Source organism: Lepidochelys kempii, chromosome 8, assembly GCF_965140285.1.
Source record: "Lepidochelys kempii isolate rLepKem1 chromosome 8, rLepKem1.hap1, whole genome shotgun sequence".
NCBI lineage: Eukaryota > Metazoa > Chordata > Testudines > Cheloniidae > Lepidochelys > Lepidochelys kempii.
The window spans coordinates 9891365-9906669 of record NC_136387.1 but is presented as its reverse complement, the minus strand read 5'-3'; the positions used below and the strand labels follow the sequence as shown (position 1 = coordinate 9906669).

At 45.1% G+C, this 15305-nt stretch overlaps 1 protein-coding gene across 5 annotated transcripts in view; it reads right to left on the bottom strand.

Moving 5' to 3' along the window:
- Positions 1 to 15305, bottom strand: part of KLHL3 (kelch like family member 3) — a 66626-nt gene that overhangs the window by 27497 nt on the left and 23824 nt on the right. For all 5 annotated transcript variants that reach the window (XM_073355482.2, XM_078853989.1, XM_078853990.1 and 2 more), the window contains 2 exons: positions 7668 to 7830; positions 2701 to 2810 (listed from right to left, as the gene is read on the bottom strand). In XM_073355482.2, the coding sequence (XP_073211583.1) occupies positions 2701 to 2810; positions 7668 to 7830 (273 nt within the window). The remainder of the gene's footprint in view (positions 1 to 2700; positions 2811 to 7667; positions 7831 to 15305) is intronic.

Sequence of the window (15305 nt, the reverse complement as noted above, 5' to 3'; positions counted from 1 at the left end):
AAAGGGGTCACCAGTACAAAAGTCTGAGAACCACTGCGCTACACAATGAGAACATCGGAAGAGATGAATATGTAAGGTCAGAGAAATTTTACTGCCTATAATACCGATGTTTACATGAGCTATTGAACTATTCTATCAATATGACCTGAATATTTGGAATTTTCTTTGGATGCCAGAACATATCCTGCGTGTCTACATTCTTTTTGCATCTCTAGCCTGTTATTAATTTCTGTCGTTTTGAATGTGTGGCTTCAGCTTACATTTTCTTTTACAGTCTTGCACGCTTACTTCAAAACCTACCCAAAAAATTATGTTTTCAGCTGTATGAAGTCCAGAAGAGAAGAGTGGAAGCTCGGCTTTCCATATCGTGGGAACACGGACAGTAAAGGCTATTTATTAACACAACAGATGTGTCAACACAGCAGTGCGAAGAGCTGGTAAAACCCTGTGCAAGCTGCTCTACACAAGCAGAGCAAATTTGTGGCAAAATCATACGTACAGGATGAGAGTTTGCTTTTCCCTTTTAACTTTCTGATGACAAATTCATTACGCATCTATAGCTCAGATTTTGCATGTGAGTGAGCTAGGATGACCAGTGTCTGATTTTCAACCGAAACACCGGGTCAAAAAGGGACTCTGGTGGCTCCAGTCCCATTAAAGGTCTGGTCGGCAGTGCTGCGGTACTAAGGCAGGTCCCTACCTGTCCTGGCACCGTGCTGTGCCCTGGAAGCAGCCAATGGGAGCTGGGGGCAGGGTGTCTGCAGCAGGTGAGAGAAGCATGCAGAGCCTCCTCCCCCCCCCCTCCCCCCGCGCCTACTAGTGTCAGATCTGCTGGCTGCTTCTGGGGCGTGCGCAACGCAGTGTCAGGACATGCTGACCGGGAGCCGCCCGAGGTAAGCCCTGCCCCGCTGAGCCAAGAGCCCTTATCCCCCCCAGCATCCCAACCCAGCCCAGAGCCCCCTCCTACACCCTGAACCCCTCATCCCTGGCCTCACCCGAGCCCTCACCCCCCTCCTGCATCAACCCGCAGCCCCCTCCCACACTCCAAATCCCTGGGCCCCATCTCCCAGCCTGGAGCCCTCTCCTGCACCTCAAACCCCTCATCCCCACCCCCACCCTGGAGCCCGTACCCCTTCACGCACCCCAAGCCCTTGCCCCAGCCCAGTGAAAGTGAGTGAGGGTAGGGGAGAATGAGCCACCAAGGGAGGGGGAATATAGTGAGTGGGGGCAGGGCCTCGGGGAAGAGGCAGAGCTAGGGTGTTCGGTTTTGTGCCATTAAAAGGTTGGCAACCCTAGAGTGAGCTGGTCATGTCAGTGTGATAAATTACAATATCATGTTCTGGTGACAATCAATCTATCATTTTAGGTGCTTATCTGGCCCCTATTTCCATAAAATCTGAGCACCTCACAATCTGTGTGATGTCTTCATCCCCACAACCCCCCTTTGAGGCAGGGCAGTGCTATTCTCCCCATTGTAATTGTACACATGTGGAACTGAGGCACACAGGCTACGTGACTTGCTCAAAGTGAAACAGGAAAACTTAAGGTGGAGGGAGTAATTGAACCCACCTCTCCCAAATCCCAGGCTAGTCCCCTAACCACTGGGCCATCCTTCCCTCCAGCTATTTCATCTGCCTTGACCAATAAGTAGGGCCATACCAAATTCACAGCCATGAAAAACATGTCCCAGACCGTGAAATCTGGTCTTTTATGTGCCTTTATCCCATACTATACAGATTTCCTGGGGAGACCAGCGTTTCTCAAATTGGGGATCCTGACCCAAAAGGGAGATGCTGGGGGTTGGCAAGGTTATTTTAGGGGTTTGCAGTATTGCCACTCTTATTTCTGCGCTGCCTTCAAAGCTGGGTGGCTGGAGAGCAGTGGCTGGGGGCCAGGCGCCCAGCTCTGAAGGCGGCGCCCCGTCAGCAGCAGTGCAGAAGTAAGGGTAGCAGTACTGCTAATCCCCCTACAATAACCTTGCGACCCCCCCCCACACACACACACACACACCACAACTCCTTTTTGGGTCAGGACCCCTACAATTACAACACCTTTACATTTCAGATTTAAATAGCTGAAATCATGAAATTTATGATTTTTTAAAATCCTATGACCAAGAAATTGACCAAAATGGTCAGTGAATTTGGTAGGACCTTACCAATAGGGTACGGTGCCTGACATGCCAAACTTCCAAATGGCACCAGCCACCATTATTTTTCTTTTAAAACAAAACAAAACCCTGCCAGAAAAAAGCATTTCCTTATTTCCTCCTAATAGTGGACCTCTCCTCCCCGAATTACCCAGTTCTGAATTGCAGAACATGCAACCTCCCATCCAGGACCAGGAAAGGCCTAAGGTCAGATATCTCATGATGCTTTGGGTTTAGAAGACGAGCTTTATATCTGTGGAAGAGAGAGATTCCTGTTTTCCAAAGAGAAACAGAATTTCCTTCTTACCCTGGGAGGAGATGGATAAAACGCTTTTTATAGTCAAGACTTTATGTAGAGAAAATTGTGATAGAACATGTTGATGGAGTTCTAGAATTTGTATTAGTTATAAATTTTCTCTCCTTTTGAGACGTGGTGCACTATTGGAAAAAGGACTCAAAGACAGCATAACATGAGACCAGTTACCAATAAAATTGCTAAAAACTCAAAACATTCCCGAACAGATTCTCTATTACTACATAACTTACTGTACCTTTTCTTCTGAAGACACAGTGAGCTTGTCACTTGAAATTAAACTGCAAACCTGGTCCAGACTAAGGCTAAGAAATTCTTCCCCTAGCATCACCTCGGGAAAGTGCTGCTCTGTTCAAAAAATCAAAGGTTGGAAAGGAAAATTATAATGAAATCCATGCTTTCAGTCAACAGAAGGACTACAGTGTTCAGAGAATTGTTACTATTACAGCAATGGCCCAAGACAAATATGATTACACTGAAATCAAAATGCTGTATAGACTAGAAAATATTCTCAGAGCAGGTAAAAGCAACCTGATGTTATTTGAAATGCTGCCCCAGAGATTCATTCACTAATTGTAATAAATCATAAAATGGCACAAACAAAACTCTGTAGTGTTGCTAAGTATTTTTCTTCAATGGCAAGTATAATTACCAATGGCAATTCAGAAAGAGGAGCTCGTTTCCCGACCAATAGATAACCTGCAACCATGCCACCTCTGGATGTGACCCTTGTCTGCTCTCGCAAGCTAAGCGGCATTAGATTTGTTCTGTACTTGGATGAGACACCCCCAGAAGAAAACCACACGGTGAGGCAGGAAGTGGTGCTGGCGAGTCAGTAGGTGAGACTTAGAGTCACTAAGGCCAGCACTGTTCTAAGGAATGCTGTGTTGTTAGCTTTCAGAGATGTTCAATGGAGGCTCTGAACGTTGCCAGTTATTAAACCAAAAAACCCTGACACTGACTTGAATCATTTCAACAAGACTGGCACAGTCAGCATTGTTGTGTATAACCCAGCGGCGGTCTGACAGCCACACGGGAAGTGAAGAATTACACTGCTGAAATTTCAGGCAGCTTGGGGTGATTAAATAGAGCATGGAGAGTCATCAGCCTCCCATCTCCACTCCGAGGCCTTCCATAACCTCCAACCCATCAATATCCCAGGCATCTCAACAGCCGTCAGCCACACTCCACCCTGACCCCTCTCTTGTGCCACCCACACCCTGTTTCACTAACCCCTACTCCCCTCCCCCAAATCCTGTCTGACATCTAATACTTGCATCTTCCTCTCCTGCTCCAGCAAGCCAAATGCCCAGGGTCAAAATCACTCCTAACAGTAACTCCAGTCTGTCGGCTGGTCTCTACCTCCACCACCTTTCCTGACCACTGACCTCCCCTGTTGCTGCCCTCACCCCCATCACTCTCTTCCGCCTACTTAACCTTTTACTGTCCTCAGGCTCCGTCATCACTAAGTATAAACCTAGTCTCCCCCATCCTCAAAATTCTGACTACAGACCCCACCAACTACCTATCCCTCTACCTACCCCACCCCTTCCTCTAAACTCATAGGATCCACCCTGGCCTAAGTCCCTTTCCACCATCTCCAACCCCCTCCATTCTGACTTTGAGAGGCACTGTATAAAAATACTAAAATATTTGTGTGTCACAAATAATCAAACAGGGAGCAATCTCCCTGGCAGCAACACAGTTCTGAAAGAGCTCTTCAGATCTGACAGTGCTTTCCATTACATATTAAAGCTTAACGAAGGGCACAGGTCCATATAATTAAATAATTAGACATTTGTTGTCTAAAAAGGCTGAGATCTGTTTGCAGACACTTTTATTGCTAGACAAATATCCGTACTACTGCAAACTGGCTCTCTTTTATACAGCCCAATCCATTATTACAATGTTTCGCAGGAGAGTTGGTGCTTTATGTTATTATGTAAATCAATAGGATTTGTATATATCCCATCATGCATGTGGTACTTTAAAGGACAGAATTAAGACAGCTGCTGCCCGTAGGCACTTACAGTCTCACCTAATGCTTGTACAGCCCCATTTATCTTTCAGCTGAAATATGACAACATGAATCTTTAAGCTTGGGGAGTCTCTTTGGAGCAGCGACTTTCAAGGCCTAATCCTTTCAGCACTGAGAAATCCAGCCATGAGCACCGAGGTGAGCTCATTGGGGCGAGGGCCACATCTTGCGTTCTGTTCTGTACTGCACTCACGGTGCCGTGTGGGTTAAATGACAGCAAACAGGTAGCAATGCCTTCCCTTACATTTCCTCCCTTTCCGCTCGCTCCGCCCTTACTGTCTTCTAGGAAACGGCCATCACAAAAGACTATTACTCCAGCTAACGTGGCAAATTCTCTGGCTGAACTCAGACATTAACAGGCCCAATTCTCACTGACACTTTACAGAACACTCTGGCTGCATAAGGGTGGATGTACATTACAATCAGCACCCGCTTTAGGGTACCTTCGCATGAATGGCTTTAGTGTAAATGAGAATTAGGCCCTGACATGTTGTGCCTATGCCAGCGGACAGTACAAGACTCCACCCAGCACAATGCATGTGCTCTGGATAATGCAATCTACGTTTCAACCAAGACAGTTCAGGTATTGGACAGACGACAATGAATATTTCATTCCTTGCTATTTGTTACAAGCATGTAAAACACGTTCTGATTTTACACATTTAACAGCATCTGCCCTCTCATATAAAGACGACTACTTCACCTGCCTAAATTATCCATTGTTTAAAATTAAGCTTTTAAACTAGGCATTTTCGAGTAACTGAGCTCATGAAATCCTTGGGGTCTCCCTCAGATTTCTGGCTTGGCTTAATGTTGTTACATAAATAACTCAAAGAATTTTAATGGCATTTTTATTAATGGAGTTTCATTAACGTTATATAGGCTATTGTATTAACAGGGACTCATGAAGGCCAATAAAGCAACAAAAGCAACTGCCAAAAAACCAAATAAATATATACAGAATGCACTGCTTGTTAGGTTAAAGATTAACCAGGGTCCTGGAAGCAAGGATAATGAGGTATTACAAGCAAACCCTTACACAATAAACCATCCCTTTCAGAGTATGTTTTTCTCCAGGGAATAATGCAACAAGGGAGGCTGAAAGGTTTTGTCTGGATTTGAGGGAGAATGCCGGAGAATTTGGTGGCCACCCGATTTTTTTTGTTGCGAAAGAGCCTACTCACCATATGACTAAAAACCATAAATGCCAGGCAAAATGTCACAGAGGAGAGGAAGCGTGAACGCGGAGCCTGATCGGGGAAGGACTTGGAGACTAGCCCTGCTTTGCCTACACAAAGCACAGCACAGCAGGCAAAAGCTCAGAAGCAAATCTACTGGAGAAAGGAGGGCGCGGGGGAGTTAAGAGCGTGGAGAATTCTCACTCGGGTCCACTTGGGTTTCTGCCTTGGGCACCAGCTAACAGATACATGAACAAATCTCCTGGACGATGCACGCAGGCAGAAAGCAAGCAGAGAGTATAAAGAGACGTCATTGAGGAATCGGTATTACGCAATAGGTTATTATCCAATTAAGTCAGCCATTAAATTGAAGAGGCATTTCCTCCATGGATGTCAGTTGTCATAGTTCCTTCAAAGTCAGTGGAACAATGACAATGTACACCAGCTCAGGATGTGTCCCTAAACCTGTTTGCCTAGACAAGCGCTCCTAGAATGCACATCAAACTAGTGCAGGTTTGTTGTGGTTGGATACCAGCTGCCAAACAAGAGGAATTCAGACTGCTCCATCAACATGGCTGACACTGCTGAGTAACTAGCCAAAGGGCCTTGATAGCGCAACGCAGCTAGCATTCCTCATCCAAAGGCCACCAAAAGAGCGTCTGGTGTGTCCTGGGACCATATAAGTTGAATTTAGCTGAGGTGGAGCAGAAGGATAGTGTTTGGCACAGACAAAGCCTGGCACACTCTGAACGATACGTCCGTAGCAGTTGGCCTGGTTGCGAATAGTGGCAACCTCTCTGTCCAAGTTCTATTACAAGTCTTGGAGATTAATGCCATCAGGCGTTACCCAGAGCCTGGACGTTAACTTCTGGTACCGCTTGGTATATTGGAACTTGCCAAAGTCAGGGAGGCTTTGAGAGTGACTGAGCGCCCTGTGGTGCAGCTGCAAACTAGAACAGCAGCTTTGTAACTAGATTTAGAACATTTTCTACTTAAATGGTAGTCAGTGACTGAGCACCTTGCATTAGGGTTTGGCTTTTAGCTGTCCAGATACTCAGCCTTCTCTTGGCTCATTTAGATTAAAAAGAGTACTTTGTACATAACATGATGCCCAATACGACTAGACAGATTTGAGCTCATGCGGGCTGTAAGAGAACTGTTGCAAGTAGTATCAAGAAATAAATAAAGTAAATTCACAAGTGCCCATTGTGACCAGTGAATGGTTACAGCCTAACGTTGCTTCCAAGTATAAAACAAAAACAAAACAACCTCTCCTTGTCCCCCCGGCAAATTCTCATCTTAAGTGTAAAATGTATCTGCAGAATATAGATCAAATGTATTAAGAGACTGAACTAAGGATTGTGTTCTCTTTATTACACTGCAGTGTATCAGGTGCGGTACAGAGAGATAGAAAGACAAGATACTGGCACATCGAAGATGAGTAAACATGCTTTTCAGTTAGCTTATGGATAAATATTTGAGAAAACTATGAGAGCAACTTCCCCCTCGTCGGTCATAGTAACGTAAATCCCCAAAGGGTCAGTCAGAGGAGCCCCACTACAACACGCTTTGAAAGGCTGCGCTCACAGAAGAGGAGCAGGAGAGAAAGAAATTTGATAAGACAAACAGACAAGATATTCAGCCTCTGTTCTAGAGAGTGTTTTTTCCAGAAGAACCAAGCTGTATTTCTACTACAGATTTAGGAACACATAAAGGAAATAATTCACCTGACACCCGCCTGCATTTTCCATAACAAATTAAACTAAAGTCCTTCATTTCACCTCCAAAGCTTCCATTATTCTGAAGAACCTCCGTCTTTTGCAGGACCACCACGCATCAGAGCCCTGCAAAGTCCAATAAAGAAGCCCATTGCATGTTCTTTGGAAACAACATTAAAAGTACGAGTTGCTAATGGCTCCAGCCCCAAGTATCCTTTATACTTGGGCCCAAACTCTAAGTGGCTGGGATGAGCCAGGATGTTTTGCTCACCTGCATATGCATTTGCCTGCTGCAGAAGTTCAGTGCAGGTGTGCACATCTGCAAAGGCTCGAATTCCAAGGCAATTTGTGGGGTGCAGCTGGGACTGGAGAAAATCACAGCAGTTTTGTCTAACATCCATTAATTGCAATAAGCTGGCAGCTGGCAACAAAACCTGAGAGTGGGAAAGGAGAGGGGGGAGGGAGAAGAGAGAGAAACCAGAGTTAGCACCAGAGGCACCAGTTTGATTCCTGGCATAAACTCACCAGATATTACTCCCCTTCAAAACAAGGATGGTTTCTTGGCTTTTTAGGGGCGGAGGGTGTCAGCAGCAGCACAAGAGGTGCTAAAGATTTAGGAGCATCTATGGACAGAGGTTCCCTCCCCCATGTGGTGACTGGCAAAAGCAGCAACATCTTGGGGCACCCAACAGTGAAGCTCCCCTCCTCACTTCTTCCCCACTGAAGAAGTTGCACAGTCAGGCAGAGGAGAGAGACAGTACAATGAGCCTGCTACAGCCAACCCACCTAAAATCCTCAATTGGTTGACAGTAGGTCCCTCGTGAAGCCTTCGTTCTGGAGAGCATTATATTATTTGCAGGCTTGGGATGGAACTCACACCCCACACACGAACACACAAACATTCCATTATACTTAGGACCCCAACCACCTGGAATCTGAGTTTCCAACCAAAAAAAAAAAAATCCTTTTATTTGTAGGTGGGTGCTCTGTACCGGCAAGGAGCTATTAATGTGCTCCACAGCCAGTTTTCGGTTTAAAAGGTTTTTAGGTACAGAACTATTCTCTTGGGGGACAGCCCTAATACTCGAACAATGACCACATCTTTGCACCCACAAAACTGCAGATGCCACTTATAGGATTTAGATGCTGAAATACTCGACTGCACCCACAAATGAGGTACTTAAGTGTCCAGGCGCTGGAAATCGCATCCACTGAATTGAGAGTGCAAAAAATGGAGGCCGGGATAAACCCAGGACAAGAACTCGGCCTACGGCATTTAGCACTGTTCATCTGTGAGAGAAAATGCCTTCAGAGCTCCTGGACAGGAAGTCAGAGATAAAGCCAGGCTGAACACTGCAGCCGTCACTTCAGCTTGTTACGTTTCTTTTCTCTTGTCTTTTGCCAATGCACTGCGATCAGTTTTTTGAGTCCATGTTTTCATAACTCTGGCTAGTGCCGAGAACTCGTTCTTAATGGGAACGCCAGCCACACATTAATGGGGTTTCAAAACATGTCACCAACTTCTAAATTATTTCTGATCAGGGGAAACAGATGCCTGTTAAAAAAGCTTACCTTACTGCAGCTCAGTGTTGGTAAGAAGCAAAAATGTTTTTTTCCCAAGCCTCCCCCTCCCCCATACATCTCAGCAGAATAGCACTAAACCGGCAACCTGCCCTTAGGTACATTCTAAGCCACTGATCCATTCAAAGAAAAAAAATCGAATCCAATTGGATTACATGTTAATATTACCAAGCAGTAACTTTCACAGACAGCTACAACCCCAACAGGCAACCATAAAACAAAGAAATCAATTAACCCACGGGGCTGTTTCATCCAAACACTTCGATCCCAGGAACAGATTAGTCTGTCTGGTTGATTCAGTTAAAAAGGCGAGAGCAGTGTTATCTTAACATCTAGCTATGAACAACTTTCTACTTTCTCATTATTCTACTAAAACTGCCTCCTCAGTTCAACATGGGGGTGTGCACGCAGCTTACATAACCATCCCAAGAAGCGAGATCCTCCCAGGTTCACTAGAAGCTGAGGTTATGCCATCTGTAGCAATACATCACAGCTTCCAAATGTACTGTCCTGAGCAAGCTGAGTGAGAGGATTTCCTTCTGTGTTTTGGGATAAAATCTGCATGAAAGAGGCCATCCATAATAAAGCTATACTGTTCTGGGTTACAAATGCACAACAAAGCCACATAAACTTCCCGGAACCCCTCCTATTATAGCACTGGGCATGTAACGGGTAAAGCGTACTTTACTCTGAGTAGTGGAACAATTCCCCAGGACATAAGCATTTGGCCTGCTGCATGGAAAAGAGGCATCATTACCTAATGCTTAAAGAGAGAGAGAGAGAGAAAAATATAGTGTATCAACAGATAAGTGGGTTGTCACTCTCTCTCTTCTCAGCTGTGTGCTTCTCTACCAGTCTTGTTTTTACCAGAGAACATGAAAACCCAGCTAAGGATATCCGTTAGCACTGTGTATGTTTCCTGTAGAAATAACAGGAGGAAATGCCCTGCCTAATCACATACCCTGGCTAAATCTCAATTCCACTATAATCCACACAAGTTTTTGCCATCTATTTCAACTGCATCAGAATTTGGCTCTTAATGCTTAAATTCAAGTTGCTGGGTGCAATTTAGACAGCAAATGCTAATCTGGTTTCTCAGCTACATCAGCTTCCTGGCTAAAACTTGAGTCTTCCTTTGAAAGTTACATCAAAACCTGTGCTACATTTACTACTGAAATTCTCTATTGGGATGACTTATATCTGGAATCGGATACATGGTTATAAGCTGCAATATCCAGATCTCGGTAGCTGCTGTAGCTGGTTCTCAGATTCTCGTTTTGCTGAACACTATTTGCAAGAGATTGTATTTTTTTAAATGTTTGGCTGAGGTCACAGCTGGTTTGGGAACAGTTTCTGAACGTCAGAAGGTGTGAACACATTTATATTGATTGCTGCAGTTGAAAGGAAGTATGGCCCAGTGGTTAGGGCACTAGCCTTGGCTGTGGGAGACCTGGGTTCTATTCCATGTTCTGCCAGAGACCTCCTGTGTGATCTCAGGAAAGTCAATTAGGCACAAAGACTGAGTTTATTCTCAGTCATACAGGGATAGTAGAACTGTCCTGTCACACAAGGGTGTTGAGAGCACAAATACATTAAATATTGAGAGTAACTCAGATGCAACAGTAATGAGGGCCAGATAAATATGATAGAAGCAAACAATGAGGTAGACCTAGACAGCCCATTCAGGATACGTTGAGGGGGCAGGTCCGAGACAAAGATGTAGATCTGGCATTGTAACCCTCCCCTAACAAACCACACATCCTCATTAACCAAAGGTACTCTGCATGTCAGCAGAGGACTAAAGGCTGCTTCCCGAACAGACATCCTGAAGTGCTGCTGTTTCCCTGAAGCCTCTTCCTGGAAAGTTTTCTACATAGTTTGAGACACAGAAGTACATGGATCCTCCATGTGGAAGGCAGATGAAAACACTGTGCTGTTAGATGAGCAGCTGCCAACGGCACATGGGACAGAGGAAGCTACATTCAGCTTCCTTTGATTTCTCTGGTTTGTTTAAGAGAGAGAATTTGCCTTATTGCCCCGCTCTCCAAATGATGTCCAACCAGCACTAGCAGCTGGGAATGAAGACCAGCTCCCGCATTTAAATGCTTTCCCCAGGGGAAAATACTGCAGCAGCACTGCAGGTGAAATGCTTCCAGACGGGTGACCCTGGCACAAACCAAACAGACACATGGTAACATCTCCGTGTGGAGAAACAAGGAGAGGAACAGCCAGAGAAAAGGAGGGAGAGAAGAAACAGGTGGACATGAAATAAAAAGTGCGGAGGCATCAACTCCACTCCCCAAAAATATTCCTTCCCAAACTTTATATTGTAGAATGGCTAACTGTGTCTGTTGGCAAACAGCTGAGAGCACGTGCAACAAACCACATCAGACTGTGACTGCAAAACCCACACTATAGTTTTTAAGGTGCTACGAGTTTCCGTTCCTTGTCCATCTCCCATCTGACGATACTGGCCTCTAATCCTTCCTAAGGGATTGGGGGGAACCCCAGTTTGGGTCCTGTTAAAACTGAACAGCCACAGCAGAGGGATATTAAGGAGGTCTCTTTGGTACTCCATTAGACACAGATGTAAATCAAGAATATCTCCTGTAGCAAGGAGAACACAGATTTTAATCAGACTTCCTTAACACACTGGGCTTGTCCACACTACCATGCGGGGTCGATCTAAGATACACAACTTCAGCTACGTGAATAACTGAAGTTGACAGCTGGCGCTCTCCTGTCGAGTCTGCTTGCACTTCTCGTTCTGGTGGAGTACCGAAGTCGAGGGGAGAGAGTGTTCAGCGGTCAATTTATCACATCTATAGAAGATGAATCGACCCCCACTGGATCGATCGCTGCCCGCAGATCCAGCGGGTAGTGTAGACAAGCCCTATGCTGAAGGACTCTCTCTGCCTCATCCACAGCTTTCCTGTATGCCAAAGTTGTTGTTTAACAACAGTTTCCAGCGTTGCCAGAGATGTGCTGGGTAAAAGGGTGCAACCTCTGAAGGCTCCAAAATGCTGCAGAGTTTACGGGAGGTTTTTAATTACATTTTGCAGACCACATTTATTTGTAAAAATTTTTAAAAACCAGGAGAGTCCCCAGCTCTTTCCCCTCATGCCTTGGATTCTCGGACATTTTTCATTCTACAACACACACACACTTGCACTTTTTTCATGCAATGAATGCACAGGGAAGCACTCAAACATAGCATCCTGCACCTAACTGGGAAGGGTTTAATTGTGGAATCAGCTCAATGAGCCCATTCCCAGGGAACCAGTTTATCCTAATGATACTTATTGACAATTACTTGCTCAATTAGGATGGTAATTTCTTGGATGCATGCAGGTAATTAAGCAGCTCTGTTAAGGATCTCTTCCCAGTGACGTGCTGTAGGGGGTCTCTCAGGGGGTCCTGCATTAACGTTCCATCACCAAATGGAATGGAAGATTTTTGGAGTAATATCCCTGCATCAGATGGAGTCACCTCTTCTCTGGGCACTGCCACAGCATCCCTGCCAAAAAAGATTTACCTATCCTTGGAACTCACAAAGACACTTGAAGAGCAACGTTTATTTGAACGGGGAGGTTTTGGTGAAGTCCAGATTGCTCCAGGAATGAGGTATTTTCAGAAGAGTTTCCATGGAGAGGATAATCCCAGCCCCTTTGAGATTCCATGCCCACCCAAGGTTACACAAGCTGGTCACTGTGCAACAAATACAGGACAGGCATTTCCAGAACACGCATCGGATATAATGCTGCACTGCCTCCCTCCCTCCCTGGTTCTGTGGTTTTGTCTAAACAGGAATCAAATCAAGTCCCTTTTTACCGTCCCTCGCTCTTCTCTCTGCAACATACACACCCTAAGGCCAAGGCAAAGGCTGAGGGGGACAATTTTTGTGGGAGCCCCATGCTAATGGCACCTCACTGGTCCGGCCCTCGTGAGGCTGACAGAGCTATGTCTCCTTCCAAATATCTGCACTACCCTACGTGTTGGAACCAGGGGTGCTGGTTTGAAGTAGTAACAACCACCCAAATACATGGTTTCCACCTTCAGCACCTCCACCACAAAAATTGTTCCATCACCACAGTGAACTAGCGTTGGCTCAGCAAAGCAGAGCTGCTCTAATAAACTCTCATCAAGCTCACAGCACCAGAAGCTTCTTCAGAAACCTGGCAGCACTTTAATTCTCTACTTGACTTCGATCTCCACTAGGGGGAAGTGGCTTTGAGCCTTTGTCAGCAGCTGGCCTTTGTTCCCTATAACTCTTTACTGAGCCAGCAGCTTAGATGCGAGCAATGGAAAGCCACTGGAGAGACATTAATTTCAGCTACAACTTGAAGTCTTCTCTTACCTGGGAAATCCACATAATTGGCATGACAATAGCCTGCCGGAACAGCCAGATTTTCAGGGTTCTACCAAGCCATGTAACTAGAATACACTGGGAAGCAGGCTCTGCTCAGAGGCACACAGGCAGCTTCCAATGAAGCCAAAAGGGGATGTATGTAAGCATCCATGGACAGAACTGGACCCACAATAATCGCATGTTCCTGCAAATTCCTTGGGGCCAGCTTACACGCACACACCCCATAAAGGGAGGGAAGAACAAAAACTCACACCACATTACAGCAAGAGGCAGCAGGGAGGAAACCCCAGGTGAGGATTTCCTCAGATTGTTGCATGGCAGGGGGATTTTCCCCCAATCTGTTCTCTGTAATGAGCATCAGTATAAAACAATTCCTCACTCTTTTTTAGTAGATACACCTGAGACATTAACAGTCTTACTCTTCATCATTCATGCTGTCTGAACTTCTTTGGCTAGCTATACAAAGAGAAAGAGACAAAGAATGATCTCCTTTCTAGAGCCATCACAGGCTCTATGGGAGGAATAGAACTGTTCATTATGTTCTGTAGAATGGTTAGAAAAAGGAGATCAGGGAAAAGGAGATCATTCTCTGTGCATTGCTGTCAGTGTTGAAGAGTAATTTCTATTCTATTGGTTTCAATATAAAATTAAGTTAAATTCTATAAGACATTTCCATAACAATATCAACTTGGATATTGAAACAGACTAGTCAGTTTCATCTTTGTTTATAATCGGTTTCACTTTCTTTAAGTTAATGCAGTTTCTTGTATTAACATAATTCTGGGCTTTCAAAAGGGAGCAGGGTGATATTTAAATAAGTCACATGGGGGTGAAGCTGTTTGGGGTTTATTTTATTTAGATCATGCAAACATCTCTATTCCTATTGGACTTTTCTAGGCCTCTGTCCACTTGGGTTTGAACTAGTTTGACTGCATACATCTTTGAAAGAGTACAGAAAGGGCTCTTACTTCAACTATTTGTTCCACCACAGAGCTTTAAAGCAAAGGCAGTGGTTGGGTTCTATTAGTAAGACACTAGCCTCTGTTCAGTTCCCGTGAGCCAGCGTTTGGCTAGAGGAGACATACAATCTGAACCTCTTGATGTTTACCATAAGACAGACAGACCAGTCTTGGCAATGTGTAAGCTATATCTCTTCGCATGAGACGCAAGCTCCTAGAGATTCAGGAGAGAGAACATTTCCCAATACACATTATTTTGGAGCCATCCAAGGCTCTTTTATGTCCCCCATTAACATTGTATCTGAGCACTCACAATCTTTAACATATTGATCCTTGTAACACCCCTGTGAAGTAGCGAAGTGCTATTTTTCCCATTTTACAGATGGGGAACTGAGGCAAGAGACTAGGTGATTTGCCCACGGTCAGGCAGGAAGTCAGTGGCAAAATAAGCACTCAAACCCTTGTTTCCCCAAGTCCTAAGGGATTGGACAAAGCTAGTGGCCATCTCACTTGCATCAAGAACATCACCACCTGAAGACAGATTCTTAAAGGGCTTCTTGCTGCTCCCTCTAGTCTCGCATTTTCAAATAAAGACAATCTAAAACACACGCTGTAGTATTTCCCAGCACTCTCTCGTGCTCATTTTTCACTCCATCCTGTGGAGATGAACTGCGTATGCCTTGTCCAATTTCAAAATCATTCAGAAAAGGAAGATGGTTGAAACTAAGGCTATGTCTACACTGCAGCTTATGCCAGCATAATTTATATCGCTCAGGGGTGTGAATAAACCACCCCTCTGAGAGGCAGAAGTTATACTAACGTAAATGCCGGTGTGCACGGTGCTTCTCCCACCGACAAAGTTATGGGCACTCGTGGGAACTGGAGGAGTTAAGCAGACAGAAGAGCTCTCTCCCATCAGCTTAGAGTGGCTACATCGGAGAGCTTACAGCGGCTGTAAACTCTCTAGTGTAGCCGTGCCTTATGTCTACCATTTTTAAAC